Below are 20,383 nucleotides of genomic sequence, written 5' to 3'. Positions count from 1 at the left end.
AAATCGCTGAACACTGGTACTTCAGTCCAAATTTCGAATCCCGGCAAACGGGTTGGCTCCATAAGTGTTTTCGTAATTTTGAGTATGTGTAACGTGTATGCAGTATATTGTGAATGCATACCTAAATAAAGCGGGCACAGCCCTCCCAAACCGCAAAACTCTGGTAGTTCGGTCCAGCTTTCGAATAAAGGCGATCGCGCTGGCTGCATAAGTATTTTCGTGATTTAACGCATGTGTATCGTGGACGCAGTACCTTCTGGACGCATATGTGAATAAAGCGGGCGCAGCCCGCTCAAAACCGCTGAACACTGGTAGTTCGGTCCAACTTTCGAATAGTCGTTAAAGAGCTGTCTGTATGGGTATTTTCGTGATTTCACGCACGTGTATCGTGTATGCAGTATCTTCTGGATGCATACGAGAATAGAGCGGGCGAAGCCCGCGCAAATCTGCTGATCACTGGTAGTTCGATCCAACTTTCGAATCTCGGCGAACAGGCTGCCTCCATGTATGTTTCATGATTTTCCGCATGTGTAATGTGTATGCAGTATCTTTTGGATGCATACGCGAATAAAGCGGGCGCAGCCCGGGTAAAACCGGTGAACACTGGTATTTCGGTCCAACTTTCGTATACCGGGGAAATTTAACACGGGAACTCTTTTACACACGAGCAATATATAGCGGGCTTCAGCCCGCTCAGCTGGCGGGCTTGCCCGCTAGTCTAGACTATTAAAATTTGTACACGTCTGTTTGTTTGTAACATCATTTCTTCCGGAATAGTGGGGAGTTGAATTTCAAGAATGGTACCCCCGGATTCCAAAAATTCATGGGAAGCCATTTCAACTATTCTCATCTTTGTATGATTTTAATCAGCCAAGATATTAATTAAAAAGTCTGAAAATGCTATATTGGCAAAAAATATTTATGAATCGATTGTTGTGGTCTGCACGAGATATTAATTGCTACAGGTTGTTGTGAGATACTAAAAGCTCTGAAAACACTAACTTCGCAATAAAAAAGTATTTACAAATTGGTTATTGCGAGTTATGCGAGATATTAATTTTTGATAGTTGTAAGAAATTAATTTTTGATTGCTGGGAGATATTAATTAAAAACTTTGAAAACACTAATTTGGCAACAAAAAATTATTTCTGAATTGGTTGTTTGCTTGAAATGCTCACTAGAAATTATTAAAAATATAGTAATAAATGAATTAAACATATTTAATAAATAACTTCAATCTGAAACATAACAAAACAATATTTCAGAGAAGAGCAACAAACCAATATTTCAGATTCACATTAAAAATTATAAAATATTACAGAAATATCTCTCTTTTGAAATAAAAATAACATTTATTGCTGCCAACTCATAAAATTAATATTTACAGTTGATTAATATTAAAACTCAAGCCAAAAATAATTTCAGTTTTCAGAGCTTCAGCATTTCATTTTTTTAGACATAAAACTGAACAAATAGTAAGAAAAACATACAGTCAAAAGTCGTTAATCCGGACTCATGGGGACTTCGGCGATTCCGGATTATCGATTTTTCCGGATTATAGATCATCAGTTTAAATCTCGTAAGATGGCATGCAGAAATTCTAAAATTAAAAATATGAAACCATAATTTATGAAATAAAGAACAATTATGATATAAAGGGTATCAAAATTTGCAAAAAGAAAAAGCTAAATATTTATTTGTTTACTTTAAACATTTCTTTCAATGTAAGTTGTTTAAGTTTTGCTTCGTTTCATGTGCTAATACTTTCTCTTTAATTCTATTAAACAGACATAATTTCTTGTTCAGTTACAAAGTTCCGCTGTTCAAGTCCTATAATTGCTGTGTCGAGAACACCGACTAATTTGTCAATCGAAATTTTTTCGTTTTCACTAACCTCTGTCACTTTCTTCGCTATTGGAAGCCAATCGGAGCACATCGAGATGAAATACTAATTTGGTAAGGAATTATAAGCCAAATAAAATAAAAACATCTGCCCTGAAGATAAGGATAGTGCTGACAGATCAACTTCCAATTCATTACGCGCCCGCTGCGGCATTCCCCCCGCCGAGCAGCGTGAAATTGATAAACATATTTCAGATTTCAAAACATACTTTCGCTTTAGATCCTTTACATATTAACAAATATATATCGGAAATTCTATTTGATATAATCGAAAGTTTAAGCTTACTTTTATAAAATTGCTCTTACAGTCTGCAAAAAATAATAAGCAGAATCCAATTCGAAAATTAAGGAACAACGCAATGATCAACATTAACTGAAATAGATAATTAGATAATTTTAGCTTATATGTCCATTATACATAAAACGTGCACGCGTAAATGTATTCTGCACTTGCGCACACTCATATGCGCAGTCGTAAAAGGTCTTACGAGCACGCGTAAACGCCTATGTGCATGTGTCAACGCGGCGCATGCGCAGAAAGTTTTTAGTTTTGAGGTCCGGATTATAGATCATTCCGAATTATGGGTGTCCGAATTAACGACTTTTGACTGTATTACCTTTTAAATAAAATTTAGTAAAAATAATGTAAAATAAAAAACAGTATATACAGAAAATTGTAATCTGTACATTATTAAAAAATTTCATCTTACCATCTGATTTCACTATAATTAAAAAGTACATATTCTAATTTCATACTAATTTTATATTGCTCAGCTATTCAGGAATACATTGTCTAAATTTAGACAATAAATCACATGCAATATCTTAACCCTAAATCAAAGCACTTTTCAGGTGTAAGATCTTGTTCCTTGTGAAATGGCAACATTTGAAAGATTCTATCGATAAGTGTTTTGGTAGTGTAACATATTGTTGTGTGCATACGGGTTCGTTATGAAACGAATGCACAAGTCCAATGAAAAATGAATAAAATTTATTATCACAACAAAAATGCTTGAATTTCTTCAGATATTCGTGCAGTATTACAATATCTCACAGTAGTTATCTTTTAACCACTCAAACGTTCAAGGAAACTTAATTCAAAATAGCTAAAGAAAGCTAATCAGCGAATTCGCTACAGTCAACAAGAGCAGTTTTCTAAACAAACTCTTAAAACAACAACAAACTAACTAAAATCATCGAATTGAGAGGTTTTCCTCCTTTTCATAATATTTTTAAATCGCACGAGAATTTTCTGGAACTTTCTCGAAATCAAAAAGCAATTTTTATTAAATGTTAAATGGACATGCTCTTGTATTTTTAACTTCCCAGCTTAGCTTTCCTTTAATATTCGTCACACGCTGCACTGCACGGGGAATAAAACAATTTAATTTATATTTCAACTAACATTAGCTATTTAAATACGAAATCTGTAACACTGCCCCCTTCCCAAGGACTGCACGTTCTGGGCAGTACAATCCCTGTACAAGAAGCCAAACTTACAACAGGCATAAATGCAATAATAAGCATTACATTACAATAACAACAACAAAAAAACATGAACAATAAATGCAATCAAATACTAAATACAAATCAAATCAAATACACATTTAGAAACAAAATGGAGCATGGTCTTACACTATTTACAATTATTTACATTACGTACTATGGCCATAGTAATGAGCTAACCTGTCGTAATGAACGACTTTAGGTTTAGAGTTCGAAGACTTACGGATCTGAACCACGACATCGTTCAGTCTGTTCAGGACTGTATATGGACCATCCGAAGGTGATTGTAATTTAGGACTGAGTCCTTTTCGTTGAATCGGGTTCCACAACCATACCTTGTCTCCTTTGTTGGATCTATGTCTAGTAGCTCTCGTGTCATATCTGGTCTTCACTCTCTCCGTCACCAAATTGACTCGCTTTCGTGCAGAATGGTGCATCACTTCAAAACGGGCCTGGAGATCTTGAATATATTCCTCAGGCAATGAAGGAGCATCTGGAGGGCAACCAAACAAGAGATCACAAGGAGACGAAGGTCACGGCTGAAGAGCATCTGTGATGGGGAACAGCCGGTAGTCTCGGTAAGCCAGTAAGAACAGTGATAATTTCTTGTCCCAGTCCTGCTGGTTTCTTGAAACCACTAATGAGAGGTTATTAAGGATGGTTCGATTGAACCTCTCTAACATGTCGTCCAACTGGGGATGTAATGGATCATTTGCTGAGTAGTTTGCAGAGTTCTAGATTACTGCTGAGGTAAAATTCCTTTCCTGATTGGAATGTAACTGAACAGGCACTCCGAACCTGGAAATCCAGTGCTGTATCATCACCTCAACTACTGTGACAGCCTCTTGATCAGGAATAGAATATGCTTCAGGCCACTTGTTGAAGTAATCAATGACAACGAGTATGTATTTGTTTCCATCAGCAGTTCGTGGCAGAGGTCCCAAGATGTCACAGGCAATACATTCAAAAGGCGCACCTACGTTGTAATGTTGTAACTTGCCTCGGCTGCGTTTCCTCGGTCCTTTCCGACCTGCACAGGCATCATAAGATCGGCACCACTTTAGTACGTCATCCTTTGCATTATTCCAGTAAAAGCGCCCACGAACTCTTTACAGGGTCTTCATTATTTGAAAGTTACCTCCTGTAGGGCTGTTATGCAGTTCTTTAAGGACATCAGGAATCCACGATCTTGGAAGTATCAGTTGCCATCAGAAAGTATTCCCATCATCCGATTCGAATTTCCGGTATAAGACGCCGTTTCAAATGTGAAGTGAATCCCAGAGTGCCCAGTATTGTTTTGTTGTAGGACTATGGATAGAAATGTCCTGCCAGGTAAGTTTTCTGTTTGATGGCTCCATCAAATCAATTATGGGTTTAATGTCACGGTCTTCCTGCTGGTCTTTCCTAACTTCGTCATCACTCCACGGGTCTGGATCAGCTGAAGTTGATGTCGTAATTTGTCGTGCGACCGGACTCGGCAGCTCATATTTCGCTTCGACCCTGGAACAATATTGACAGCTTTCTGGGCAAGGTCTTCTAGACAGGGCGTCGGCGTTTCCGTGTAATAACCCTTTACGATGACAGATAGTGATGTCATATTCTTGGAGTCTCTGTATCCACCTGGCTATTTGACCCTCAGGATTCTTGAAATTTAGAAGCCAGGTCAACGATGCATGATCAGTGTGGAGCAGGAATTTTCTGCCGTATAGATAATAATGGAAATGCTCTACAGCTTTGACTACGGCGAGCAACTCTTTCCTGATGACACAGTAATTCCTCTCCGGTTTAGACAGGCACTTGCTCCAGTAAGCTACTACATGTTCTTGGCTGTCTATTTCTTGGGACAAAACAGCGCCGACACTTTTATTGCTCACATGTGTCGAGATTAAATGGTATGTCGAGCTGAGGATACGTCAGGATTGGAGCAGATGTTAAAGCTTCCTTTAAGTTTTTAAATGCATCCTCACATTCTTTTGTTCACAAGAACTTTTGCTTGCTCTCTGTCAGCTTGTGGAGAGGTCTTGCGATGGAAGAAAAGTCCTTCACGAATCTCCTATAGTAGGTGCAAAGCCCTAGGAAGCTTCTCAGCTGATGGACATTTTCAGGACGTTTCCAGGATTTAACCACTGATACCTTTTCAGGATCCATGCGCACACCTTCTGCAGAGATGACATGTCCCAGATGAGTCACTTCCTTTCAGAACAATTTGCATTTTGCGGGACTCAGCTTCAGATTGGCTTCTTTCAGTTTCTGAAGCACCTTTCTAAGATTTTCTAGATGTTCTTCAAAACTCTTTCCGACGATGATGATGTCGTCCAGGTATATCAGACAGGCTTCGTAGGAGAGACCTTTCAAAACAGTCTCCATGAGGCATTCGAATGTTGCCGGCGCATTACACAGTCCAAACGGCATCACCTTGAATTGCCAAAGCCCTTGTCCTATAGTAAATGCCGTCTTTTCTCGGTCATCAGGATGTATTTCTACCTGCCAACACCCACTCTTTAAATCAGGTGTTGAGAACCACTTGCTTCCAGAAAGAGTGTCTAGAATGTCATCAATTCTAGGAAGAGGGTAACTGTCTTTCTTCGTAACCTCATTCAACCGGCGATAGTCAATGCTAAATCTTGTTGAGCCTTCTTTCTTTCTGACAAGGACCTCATTCAACCGGCGATAGTCAATGCTAAATCTTGTTGAGCCTTCTTTCTTTCTGACAAGGACGATGGGGGATGCCCATGGACTTACTGAAGGCTCGATGACATTGCCTTCTTCCATATCTTTTAACAGTGTTCACACTTCTTCCTGTTTAGCAAACATGGAGACGTCTTGGATGTTGCTTGATCTGCATGAGGCATTCGAATGTTGCCGGCGCATTACACAGTCCAAACGGCATCACCTTGAATTGCCAAAGCCCTTGTCCCATAGTAAATGTCGTCTTTTCTCGGTCATCAGGAAGTATTTCTATGTGCCAATACCCACTCTTTAAATCAAGTGTTGAGAACCACTTGCTTCCAGAAAGAGTGTCTAGAATGTCATCAATTCTAGGAAGGGGGTAACTGTTTTTCTTTGTAACCTCATTCAACCGGCGATAGTCAATGCAAAATCTTGTTGAGCCATCTTTCTTTCTGACGAGGACGATGAGAGATGCCCATGGACTTACTGAAGGCTCGATGACATTGCCTTCTTCCATATCTTTTAACAGTGTTCGCACTTCTTCCTGTTTAGCAAACGGTAGACGTCTTGGATGTTGCTTGATCGGGGGATGATTGCCAGTATCGATTCTATGTAATGTCAAACTGGTTCGACCCATGTCAGAAGACGAGTGGGAGAAAACAACTTGAAGATATTTAATGACGCGATCGGCAGCATTCCTCTCTTTATCGTTTAATTGTGCATTCTGCAATAACTTCAGAGATGTAATGCTCTCTGAAGACACAGATTCTAGGATGTTACTCTTTCTTTCAACACTGGTTACTGGAGTACAAGCTGCAACCACTTCACTTTTCTTTACTCTCGTGTTCTCAGTTACATTGGCGACTCTCACAGGGATAACCGTTCTGGATAGGTCGACGATTGTTGAGTCTACCAGTACCCCTTTCGGGCTATTACAGTTATTGGGATATTCTATGATGCAGTAGCGGAAATTTCTATTTTCGGCTATGGATCCAGGAAGTAGAAACTCTGTTTTTGCGGGTATTGTGATATCATCTTAAGCTATGACTTTGGGGATAGATTTAACTCCTTCATTATTAATTCCAAATAGGGCTATGTCCTCAGATGCAGAATGCAATTTGTTATTTTTAAAGTCCAAGGAAAAATTGTATTTCCTTAGAAAGTCCAATCCGAGTATGCAAGAATCAGTGATCTCTGCTACATATGCTGTGTGATAGTAAGCGGCACTTCCAAACGTGATGTTAAAGTTTACTTTTCTGTCGATGTCGATCTTCTCACCGGACAGTCTGGAGGGTAACGCAAGGCAGCGTCCAGATAAGTTTGCTTCCCAGTTGTTAAGCCAAATCTTTTCGGATGATGGTAACGTTGGCTGCTGTATGTATTGTCATATTACAGGGAACTCCATTAATATGTCCTATTATGAAAAGTTCATTACTGATGCCTCTCATTGCAGAAATCTGAAGCGCTTTAACTTGGGGCTTTTCATTATCTGGCAACCTCTGACCCGTGAGATGGCCACTAATTAGTTTCCCTGCTGCTTGCTAGGAGCGGTCTTAACATCTGTACCCTGGGGTGTTCTGCAGTTTTGTCGTATGTGTCCTTCAGTACTGCAGTTCCAGCACTTTACGGTTGGTTTTTTGTCACCAATATTCCGTCTCAAGGTGTTCAGTTGTCTATTTGATCCCCTGGCTCCTGAACTTGAGCAGTTCTGATTGGGTGGCGGTCTCTATGAGTGGCTTGTTGGGCTGCCTCGAATTTCATGGCGTATACTGGAGCACTTTTCAAATTTTTATTATCTGCCATTCGCAGTGCTTTCTGTATTTCAGGGTCCCGGATGCCATCAATGAAGTACTGCAGGGACAGGATTCCCCTTGTTTCTGTTGAGCACTCAGAAAAGGTGTGATGTGACAGCCTTTCTACATCCGTGGCAAGCTCCTGAAGTGGGCTTCTGTTGACAGGATTTTAGTTGAAGCCTGCTGTAGTCTTTTAAACACTTGTTCTCAAAGCGCAGCTCCATTGCACTGGATAGAGCTTCAATGTCTAATCTCTGGTTTTCGGGAAGAGTCTGAAGGATATCCGCTGTGTCTGCTCTAAAAGAAGCGGCGAGATGACAGGCCTTAGCCTGGGGATCCCATCCATTTACTTCCACCACTATAGAAAACTGTGTCTTATACACCTGCCAGGAGGTCTTCCCATCATATGTCGAGAACTTGAGACAGGGACAAGCACGCATGGGTAGAAATTTTAAACCATCTAAAGTGCTTCCTGCTGTCGCTACAAATTTCTTTAAATTATCAACTTCTCTGGAAACTGCAGAAACCCTGTCATCAATCTGTTGTTGGATGACAGAAACTCTTCCTTCTATAAGTTGCTCCACAGCAGAAACCCTTTCTTCTATTTGATCTTTCACTGAAGAAACTCTATAATCAATTTGTTGTTCTACGACCGAAACTCTCTGTTCTACTTGTTGTTTGAGAGAAGAAACGTTTTCTTCAATTTGCTCAACTTTGTTTTCAACTGCGTCTATTCTGCCTTCATAGCCTCAAATTTATTTTCTATTATGCAGGTAATTTCCTTTTTCATCTCTTCCTGTCCTGCTTCAATCTTTTCTTTGACTGCATTCATCTCGTCTTTGACGGAATCTTTGCCCAATTTCATTTCTTCTTTAAGAGATCTAATCTCTTCTTTAACAGAGTCTTTCATGTCTTCTTTAAACGATGCTTGGCCAGCTTCCATCTTTTCCTGGATAGATTTCATCTCTTCTTTCATTTCCTCTTGTCCCGCTTTCATTTCTTCCTTAAACGTGGCAAAAGCTGATATCAACTGCCTTAACTGTTCTTCAGTCGCTGTTGTTATTGGCATTCAAACCCCACTCCTGACACCAAAAAATTGTTGGGTACGTATGGTTTCGTTATGAAATGAATGCACAAGTCCGATGAAAAATGAACAAAATTTATCATCACAACAAAAATGCTTGAATTTCCTCAGATATTCGTGCAGTATTACAATATCTCACAGTTATCTTTTAACCACTCAAACATTCAAGAGAACTTAATTCAAAACAGCTAAAGAAAGCTAATCTGCGAATTCACTACAGTCAAGAAGAGCAGTTTTCTAAACAAACTCTTAAAACAACAACAAACTAACTAAAATCATCGAATTGAGAGGTTTTCCTCCTTTCATGAGATTTTAAATCGCACACGAGAAGTTTCTGGAATTTTCTAGAAAACAAAAAGAGATATTTATTTATTAAATGTTAAAAGCATGTGCTCTTGTATTTTTAACTTTCCGGCGTAGCTTTCCTTTAATATTCGTCATGCACTGCACTGCACGGGGAATAAAACAATTTAATTTATAATTCAACTAACATTAGCTATTTAAATACGAAATCCGTAACAATATCATTATTTCCTTCCTCAAAGACAACTTTAAATTTCAAAATCTTTTTCTTCAAGATTGGCAACAGTCATAAGCTGACGATTTGCCAGGAAAGAAAAAATTAAAAATCTGCAACTGCAAGAATAACAAACCACTGATAGAACTGAGAATTTTCTCTAGGCTTCTTACACAAGCAAAATTTTTTGGAAAATAGCTATAAGCTGAAAATAGTTGTAAGGAAATTTTTCCCTTTTGCATACCTTGTTTTGCCATATGGGAATAGCTATACCTTTTGCAAAATAAGGATATTTGAAGGTCTCCTTTAAATACATGCTAGGTCTTATTTCTTTAAACAATGTCCATCATTAGTTATAAGACTAAAAATGATATTGTTCTGTAGTAGCTGTCAAGGAGTTTATAGAAAGATAAACAGTAACATATGGCATAATAATTAAAAAAGTACTAGAAATTAAGAATATATGAAGGGAACTAATTCATATAATGAAGATAAATTTTCTTCCTCATAAGCATTCATGAATTTTCTTCCTCATAAGTGTTACTACTTGCATACCTTTTTCAGCAATTTTCTGAAGTGATTTAATATTAAATGATTCAGGTTTTATTGTGAATTCTGAAAGCGGAGTAAGGTGACATGTTTAAAAGTATGGTAGCTTATTATAATTTGTGTAAACGTTTCAGTATGAATACAGGCTGAATATATATAATGATATAAAGCTTATATATACCTATATACTTCCTTCAGTGACATAATTTTGTCTGTTGGATATTTTTCAGGTTTCTTTCCTTCAAGAAATGCACTAGCATAAGCTAGTGGCCCTGCATTAACCTGAAAATTTGAGAAATAAAAACACTCTTTAAATTGGATGCAAGTGATAAAACTATTTTACTAAAGAGAAAAAAAAATCTATATATATTGAATACATTACTAAATATAGAATATATATGCACTAGCTCATTACATGAACAAAATGAGATAAAAATATTTTCATACAATTCTAGAATTTAAAGAGAACATGTTTTTAATTATCACACAAAATGGAAAATGGAAAATTTCATAAATTTATTACACCTCTTCTTATTATAGTAGATGTAAAAAATAAATTAAACTATACCTGCACACTAATACTTCCTTGTAATTTCAGCTGCAATTTCTTCAAATCAGTTGGTTGCAACCGTACAACTTCTTCCAGTTCACAAATACGAGCTTGCATTTCATCAATTGCTACTTCAATGGGACTTAAAATTTGAACACTTTTTAAACATACAGGAATCCTCTTTTTCACATAAGGGAATGAATACAAAGCTGAAAGTATGAGAATTATTTATTTCATGCATTTTTACTTTAAGTATTTTTTGTACCTTAAAATTCTTACTTTAAAATTAATGCAAACTAAACTGAATATATACATTTTTTAAAAATATAATGAGTTAAAATTTAATTTTTCATTTAAAATCTCAAATTACAAAAAACAATACTTTTAAAAACTATTTATAATTCTATCTGATTTAAAATACTGGAATAAATAAATTGTATTTTGATTATATTTTATTTTGATAACATAAAATTAATGAAGGTTAGCCCTACATTCCCTGCCCCTACAAATTTTTTGTTGTTGTTGTTATTATTGTTTAGTGAGTCTTATATTATTACCCCATTTTTGGTTCTTGAGTTTCATTTATTCAATAGCCTTTTTCTTTTGACTTCGGAAATCATTGCTGAAACAATATATTAGTTCACATTTTCATACAAATATGCTCAAAATTAATTTAGGAGCTTCTGTACAGATGAATTAACCATTGTGTATCATATTGCAACAGCAGCAGAACCACTGACTACGTTTGAACTTAAGGAACAGTTCTTTAAGAACATTTAGTTCTCACAAATGCATTTATTTCAATAATAAAAGAACAAAATTATAAAAAAATACTTTCATAATAAAAAAAAAAAAAAAAAAAGCTAAAAACTTACATTGTTATCATGGATAATATTCAGTTTTCAGTATAAATGCATGAAAAATTATTGCCTACTAAAAGCTAATAGCTAATAAATTTCAAGGTTATCAAGGCTGTTAAAAGGCTATGATTCAACATTTAAGAGATCATGTATTTATGGATAATATCCTTTTTTCTATATGTGTTCACATGTCATCTAATTATTAAAATATTATGCAAGAATTTAAAGCTTCCTGTGCATGCACATACTTTTCTTCAAGTGTGCTCTTTCTTATAAATTCCAAGGTTTGTTTTACAATAAATAAAAATTATAACTAAAGTTTCATTTATATCACAGATTTTAAACATTTTAGAAAGCAACATACTTGCTGTGTGAATAATCTAATTAAAAATAGGCAAATGCAATTAACTTAAAAGCAAAATTAACCAGAACTAACACTGAATTTGCTATAAATAAATATTTTAATATTTGCTTTTTAAAAATAAATGTTTATAGTGTTCAGCGATGAATCCCACTCCACTCTTGAAGCAGATGACCACCGTTTTCGTGTCTGGAGAGGACGGGGCCAGCGGTTCCAATCAGCCTTTCTTTTACAAAGGCACACAGCCATAACCCCTGGTGTGATGTGCTATTTCTCATGACAGAAGGTCATCTTTAGTCATCCTCCGTACATCTTTAACAGCTCAACAATATGTTGATACCATCCTGCGACCAGTTGAATTAACCTTCATAGCACATCATCCTGGGGCCATTTTCCAATTAGATAATGCCAGGCCACATACCACTCGCATATCTTTGGACTGTCTCTGTGCAGCTGATACTCTTCCTTGGCCAGCAAGATAACCAGACCTTTCATCAATCGAGCATGTCTGGGACATTGCAGGCCGTCACAGTCGGGCACCACAAAATATCGCAGATCTGGAGCGACAACTGATGAATGCCTGGCAGAATGTGTCACAGGATGACATTAGGAACCTCTACCACTCCTTGCCTCGATGAATTCAAGCATGCATTGTCACCATAGGCGGTTCGACCAACTACTAATTTGAACAGTCAATATTCTGAATTCTGATCAGGTACTATGACCTTGATTTTTAAATCATTTTATTATCTGTGTATGAGATATACACATATTAAATTCATCAAAAACAACCACTTCCTTCATGGTGCTTCGATTTTTTTGGAAAAGAGTGTAATTATATGCTACTTACCAACTTGTGTCGCTTATTCCCTCAGAAGGGGGGAACACATTAAAAAAAAATGAGAACACTAAAATACCATTTAGCTTATGACAACTACCAACACCTTCTTAAACACAAGCCTCCCTACTGAAGACTCGTAGTTTAGTGACGTCACAAACTGTTGGCCTTCTCAATGGGGTGCGAAAAATCGCCTCTAAACCAAGGCCATCTAGATGGCAGCAAGCATGGAGGTAGGAAGTAAAACCTTTCCTACCTCCATGTTAGCAAGTTAGGGGAAATTCGTCCTTGGTCGTGAGAAGGCGCGTGAACTATGTCGCCTTAATTTGATATTGATATATTTTTTTCGATTTCAATCATGCCTTTAAAGTGCTGTGTGCCGTTATTCCGACAAAATTATTGTGACGGTTCTAAAGTATGAGTATATAGATTTCCTAAGCAACAAGATGTATTACATAGATGATTAAAATCGATACCGCGAGAAAATTTTACCATTTCGAAGCATTTTCGGGTAAGTTAAGCTTAACTTGAAATTTAAATTTATTAAGGTATTTGCTTCTACATTTGAAAGAATGGATACGTTAATATTAAGGAATTTCATTTTTATAGAATACATTGTGTATAATATTGTGTAATTACGTATCGATTAGTATAATTATGTATCAAATTGTATGGTTAATAATTATGTATCGAATTGCATGCTAAATATTCCCTTACTTTTTAAAATGTCCAATTTTTTACCTTTTGATTAATTTTATAACTTGGAACTTTTAACTTCATACGTATATGGCAGCAAATGAAATTATTTAGCTTAATATTTAATATATTTTGGTTTTAAAAGTTTTTCTAAAGAAACTGTGAAGGCAATAAATATGCTTATGGTTTTTTTAATTGTAATATAAAGCGCACAGTTTTGCGTAAAACAAGAAATAATTTAAATTTCTAATACATGAAAATTCAAATATTATTAAAACTTATACCACTAAGAATCCTTCCCCCCCCTTTCTCGAGTGGGAGACAAACACACATATGCTTGCTATTTACCTGTTTTGTTAAAATAAAAATTGCATTACTAGAAATCCTACTTTTATTACTTTAAAATTAGTAATTAGGTAATTACAGTAATCTGAGTGAGCTTTCATCATGTCTAAAAAATGTTAAGATACCTGATGATTTAACAGTTGTGATTAAAAAAAATAGTCTATTTTTTCTCCAGATAAGCACAGAATTTGCTCCTTTTATATCTGTATCAGTCGTTATCCATAATGATCTGCTTGTGGAAGCATATTTTAGAGATATTCCATTAACAAAAATTAGTAACCATGAATTCCGTTTAAAAATTAATGATGTGTATAATTTCTGTTCATTGCTTAAAGAAGTTGCAAAAATTAAAGGTGATAATAATGAAAGAAGCTTTAAAATTTTATTATTCATAACTCAAGGCCTTCGGGAATTAGAAAAAAATGCCCGTGAACATAAAAAGAAAGAAGTTCAGTTTATATTTGAGCAGCTGACATTACTCGTTTTGCATAAAAATAATAATAGGTATAGTTCTGATCTGTTAATATTATCAAGTTTGATGTTTTCAATTTCTCCACACTGCTACAAATTTTTAAGAAATAGTGCATATTTACTTTGCCACATCCTTCTACATTGAAACGATTGTATTCTGAATATAATGTGTATCCTAAAGTGGAGCAAACTCCTGAAAATTTTGTGAATTATGCTAAGGAAAAAATCCACTTTTTAGACGAAAACGATAATATGTCACTTTAATAATCATAATGTCACTTTCAATAATGGTTGATGAAATTCACATTAAGCCATTCTTAGATTTCAAAGGTGAAAATATAATAGGAATGTAGCAAAATATAATTGTGAAAACGCTGCTAATTCTGCTTGTGTTTTTATGCTGCAGAGTATTATATCTTCATATAAGGATGTTATAAGTATTGTCCCAGTAAAATCATTATCAGCGCAATTTTTGCACGGATATATTGTGAAAATAATAAAAGGTTTAGAAAATTTAGGTTTTTCGTGTAATATGTGTGCTTATAAATCTATCCTGCTAAAATTTAAAAACTTCTAATATCCTTAAAAATATTTTCCACACATCCTTCTTATATATTTTTTATGCAGTTAAGTGACTTGAATATTATTAGTATGGAGGGAGATTCCAACATTACCTTACTGTTACTTACCAAACGTCAATCAGTACCTTAAAGCATCATTTTAACTGTAAACATACAATATAAGATCATAGAAAAATTAATAATATATAATATGTTTTGTGCAAAGGAAAATGTTTCCAATATTATATCTGCGAATGAATTGAAAATATATATTTTCAATATATATAAAATAAAAAACGAAAAATAATATGTATCTACATCATTAGAAAATACCCTCCTGTTAGTAAAGCTTTAAAAACATATATACTTTAAAGGCAGATAGTAGGTGACCAACGGCGATTGTCAGCCGCCAGTTTGTGACGTCACGATCTCGTAGTTGGGCTTCTGTTTAAGAAGGTGTTGCAACTACCCCAATACCTATACTTTGTCATCATAGATTTGCCATTGCAAGTACAGGCAGAAGTGGGCAAGACACCAAATTTCACCATTGGTCACACAGGTATAGTTCTACTAACAACTATCAAATACTTTTCTTGAACTGTTTTGACAAGATTTGAAGAATCTAGAAGTTACATTTTCCAACTTTTGGGGAAATAAGTAGAGATATATTTATGAGATTCTTTCAGTATCATTGTTGCTATAGAGCCTGAAATCTGGCATTCTACAGAATGCCTAGGCACTTTAAAGCAAATTATGAAATGATTAACATTTCACACACTTCTTGGGCATTCCATACATTGCTAAATGACAAACTAGCAAAGTATGACATACATTGATGTAAATTAAATGCATTGATGAAAATATAGTGCAATTCAAAACAAAATTATTTCCTTTCTTGATGCACCATGCATGTTCATATTTTATTTTATTTAATAAGAAAAATTATACTCTATAACTTTCATTTTCCTTTAAGGATTATTTTGAACAAAAGTTTTTTAATGGCACTCTTTTACTATTTTTTCTGACAAACCTTTTTTTCATACTTAGCCTAAATAGCATTTGTAATTCTACAGAATGCCTCAGTATCACATACAATGCCTAGGGAAAGTATATAACATATTCGAGTAATTCTCATATTTCATGCTTTGCCTACAAATGCTTAGGCATTCTATAGAATACCTATGTTTTATATACTGCCAGTAACATCATCTATATATTATATTGAGAAATGAAGGTATCAAGATTTGGTTGTCAAAAATATACAGTTATCATTCCAAATCATTGAACTAATAAAAACCTTATCAAATCCGATAAATTTTAGAGTACAATATACTTTGTCTTGGGACTTATAAAATTTATATAACAATAAACATGCTTTGAAGAAATTTACATGCTTAAAATTAAATTATTATTAAATAAAAATGATTTTTCTCTGATCAGATAGCTTCTATAACCATAAATATACATACTGGTTAAAATTGTCCTCCTCTTACACTGTTCTTCAGGTAAGCCTCGAACTTTGTTACTGTCTACTGTGAATGGAGTTTCAAACATGAATCTTCGCAAATTATTATTACATTCAAACTCTGTAGGTCTCAGCCGCAATTCATCTTCATCAAAATAAGGCACAACATGGGTTACTTGAATGTATGCATACTTCGATTCCAAATCTTTAGGATTGACCTAATTAAAAAAAGTCAACTTAAAATTATATACTAAATCGTGTACAATATAACTGTAATATCTTGATGACTGGGTGACAGCTGCAATGGATTAGAGATGGTGGCATTGTGACAACTTGAAAGACATTATTATTAGGAAAGGCTTTTCTGTGTAGCTATAAAGATGACACCTATGGATAAACATGGCCAAAGACAAGACATAATTTCTTCCTGGATAACTAATTCTTAATACACATATTCACACATCATCAAGGGAAAAATAGGTACCCTACAATTTATAGAAGCTTAACATTTTCAGATAATGGTTTCAGCTTACATTCAGCAATTAGCTGCAATGTGTTAGCAGAACAAGGCAGAGTGAAAAAGTGAATACGCATTCAGAAAGTCAAAAGGTATTTTGATTTGTGATTGGATAAGATCTGCATTGGAGGATTACATAAGGAAGAAGGATACAGATTAATTTTGGAGCGATGCACTTTAGATTCATATATTATAAACAGCAATTACTATTTTTAGAGCAGAAAGAGGAAGTAGCCAAATTAAAGTTAGTACTTTGCTTTCATATTTTGTAAACTTTATATGACAAAAAAAAATCTCTAATTTAAAAATTTACTTTAAATTCCTCCATTTTTCAAATTTTATACTTGTTTCTTCAAAAAAAGGTAATTCAAAAAAGGTTCTTGTAAAAATAAGGTAAGATATTACTTTTTGTTGATGTATTCTTCTCATAGTTTATTATCTTATAAGTAGTTTTGTATAATTTTTTTTAACATGCGGCTGATTTTCCACTTTTATTTCTGAAAGACATTTAGCTAATATTGCTTACTTCAGAGTAAAAATAACATAAACAAATACCTGTAACAGCATACATAACTGCAATAACTTGTACAAAGAATGCCTATATTAGAATTTATTATTGCACCTTATTCATGCTACTGCAAAGAAAACTCAATAATGACTCTCAAAATATGCCTAATATTTTTATGCTGAAATTAAAACCAACTACATGCTGCTGCTTATAATTTATTACCACTGAAAAAGGATTTAGGTTAAAAAAATAATTTGTACAAAATAATTTAAATTTCTTATTTAGATACTTAAGTGCTTGGAATATGAAGTGACTTACTCAAATTTTCTCTACAGTTTTGGTGCAATAAGAAAAGTACAGTTAATTTTGCTAGAACTTTAATCTGTACAATTCTACATACCGTATTTTTAGGAAAAAATACAATAATAAGAAATGAAATTTGAATCTCTAGCTACCATCATGATTTAGAAATATTAATGAAAAAATCATACAAAACGTGAGCTCCATGTAACAAAATCTCCTTAAAAAACTACCAGTTTTGTTGAACAAGAAATTGCTTCTAAATATCTATTGCTTCAGTATCCACATTAACTAAAACAATTTTTTTTTTCCAAAAATCTAAACGAAAACATTTTAAGTTAATAAGAGAGACAAAAATAGCTACAATAAAAGCAAAATAGCCACAATTAAAAGGATTAAATGAGGAGGATTTTTGGATCTCTTCAAAGAATAATAAAATATGTAAAATATGTTTGAAAAGTATGTAGCATTCAGAGAAATATTTTAAAAGGAATTAAAAAATTAAAATATTCAAAAAATATTTTGAAAAGAATTAAATAGTAATTGTATATTGTTGGGAAATTTTCATGATTCACTGAAAAGAAAATAAGTGAAACTGTATTTAACCTTCATTGGAAGCCAGACTATGTGCAGTGGTAGTGGTGTTGTGTAGCACCACAATTATTTGGAATGGTGGCATGGACATGATATTGGAATGCTGATGTGGTTATGGCAGTCGAAGGCATGAATGGCATAAGAGCCTATTAGAGTGTGAAGTTACAGTAATGGCCAGCATCCACTATGTAACAATACATCAAATTATAGCCAAGTGCCTGCCGACAGATATAATGCCAAATGAACTCAATGGACATGACACAGGAGAGTCATTATGGTCAAAGCTACCACCTGTTTCTCTGTAGTACAAGAACTGTCTACATGAATTTTGTTTCTGTGGTCATGTTTGCACTTATGTATTCATAATTCAATAAGTTATTCTTCAGATATATTAAACATTATATTCTTCACTTTCACAACATGTTCTCCATCTTCATAATTCTGCTATATATACATCATTCAACAAACATATGACTAATAAAATTTTGTTATATATTTCAACAAATGAAGTCATTCATATATTTCAACATTCAAGTTAAAAAAATTTAAGACAAGATAATTAATTAAATATATTTCATAAAATGAACCAAATTCAGGAAGACTACTAACAGAGAAACAATGAAAAATATTTTCATTTCCATTGATTAAAACTGAAATAATTACCTTATTAGAATCCATAATCATTCTAACCACATCTTTACCAAATTTATCACAAAACAAATGATAAAGTCGCTCAGATATTTCTGCAAGGGATGTGACTTTTGGCTCTTTATAAATGTACTCTTTTCCAGCTTCTTCAACAAAATATGCCTAATAAAAAGTGCAACAAAATATGCCTATTAAATAACTATATTTAAAAAAAAATCACCTTACAATATAATGCTAAATAGAATTCATTAGATAAGTATATATATATATATATATATATATATAAATAAAAGGTAGAGATAATATATATAGTAAGTATATTAGGTAAGAGATAAATAGCGCTAATAGCTGCTATTCAGCATATCAAATGTTGTATGATCTTAAGCAGTCAAGAGCAGTTGTATGATCTTAATCAAGTTATTCTACTACTTGCAGCAATTGCGCAAGTAGTAGAATAACTTGATTTCACTCTAAATGAATTTAAGATCATACAATATATATATATATATAAGTGTATAGTAATATATAAGCACAAAAGTATATTCACAGTAGGGGATGGGACTTCTAAATTTCTAAATACAGATAAGAAATAGCTTAGTTAAAATAACATATATGTAATAATATATATAAAATATATAAAATAATGCATGTTAACTATTGTAATAATACATATAAAATATATGCAATAAAATACATAAAATATAGCAGTATATGTATGTAATATTTTGGCAGTCAGGCACATGAATGAAGCTTGGCAATGAAATGACGACACAGAAGGATTTAAATTTACAGCTCCATACCTTTATTCCAGTCAAAAGGCATATTATCATTCTTTATTAAATAAGATTAAATTCAATGCATCATAGTATTCTAACAAAGGGAGGCAGATGAGAGCAGCAGCATAGATCTTAGAAGCAGAGGGAGAAAGTGGTCTCTGATGGCGCGAGTTCTCTATTTATAGAAGTGGTTACGTAATAAGATGGAATGTTCTCGAAAGTACTGGTCTAGGGGAAAGATTCTGAAATTGTGGAAAGTTAATTAGAGGTTGCTTTTTCACATAGAGCAAAGCTGTCCTATTTTTTATGTTTTACATATATATATGAATAACAAAATAAGATGATTACAAGTTGAATTTCAATGGTGCTATTCTCATTTCATTTTTAGATTTTTTTATTTACAGGTAATTAGTAAGCTGACAAAGTAAGCTTACAAATCAAGATGACTGATTTTAACACAAGAGAGAATCACAATGAAAAAAAAATTCTAATGTTCAAAAAGCATTTAATTTCCTTACTCTGTTGAAAAACTTTTTAATTATATCTCTTCAACTTTAAAAAATTGCCATAAAAATTATAGAATTATTTTTCTAATTATTAGTAAAAGATTGCCATAAAAATTATAGAATTATTTTTCTAATTATTGCATGAAAAGCAAAAATGAAATTTGTTTTAAATTAGTACAATGTTTGCATATTACCTAAGCTTAAATATATTAAGAAATCAGATTAACTCTTAATATGTAATTCTAGTCATTGAAAATGAAAGCATTTAGAGAAAGAATACAAAATATAAACATTAACACACAGATATATAGTTTCATTAGTCTACTAGACTATTAAATTATGTGAGGTCTAATCAAAGCAAAATTAA

General features: G+C 33.8%; 1 protein-coding gene across 7 annotated transcripts in view; it reads right to left on the bottom strand.

Annotated features, from left to right (window-relative positions):
- Ziz (dedicator of cytokinesis protein Ziz) overlaps nucleotides 1–20,383 on the bottom strand; it is a 292,231-nt gene that overhangs the window by 17,645 nt on the left and 254,203 nt on the right. For 6 of the 7 annotated variants that reach the window (XM_085811582.1, XM_085811583.1, XM_085811585.1 and 3 more), the window contains 4 exons: nucleotides 18,750–18,896; nucleotides 16,172–16,385; nucleotides 10,590–10,780; nucleotides 10,203–10,303 (listed from right to left, as the gene is read on the bottom strand). In XM_085811582.1, the coding sequence (XP_085667708.1) occupies nucleotides 10,203–10,303; nucleotides 10,590–10,780; nucleotides 16,172–16,385; nucleotides 18,750–18,896 (653 nt within the window). Of the gene's footprint in view, nucleotides 1–1,490; nucleotides 1,601–10,202; nucleotides 10,304–10,589; nucleotides 10,781–16,171; nucleotides 16,386–18,749; nucleotides 18,897–20,383 lie in introns of all 7 variants that reach the window. The other variant, XM_085811587.1, reaches the window with a different exon arrangement.

Source organism: Stegodyphus dumicola, chromosome 2 (assembly GCF_044657685.1).
Source record: "Stegodyphus dumicola isolate Sdum_Otavi_A_Nest chromosome 2, ASM4465768v1".
NCBI classification, from domain to species: Eukaryota; Metazoa; Arthropoda; class Arachnida; order Araneae; family Eresidae; genus Stegodyphus; species Stegodyphus dumicola.
This window is presented reverse-complemented; position numbering and strand designations above follow the sequence as displayed.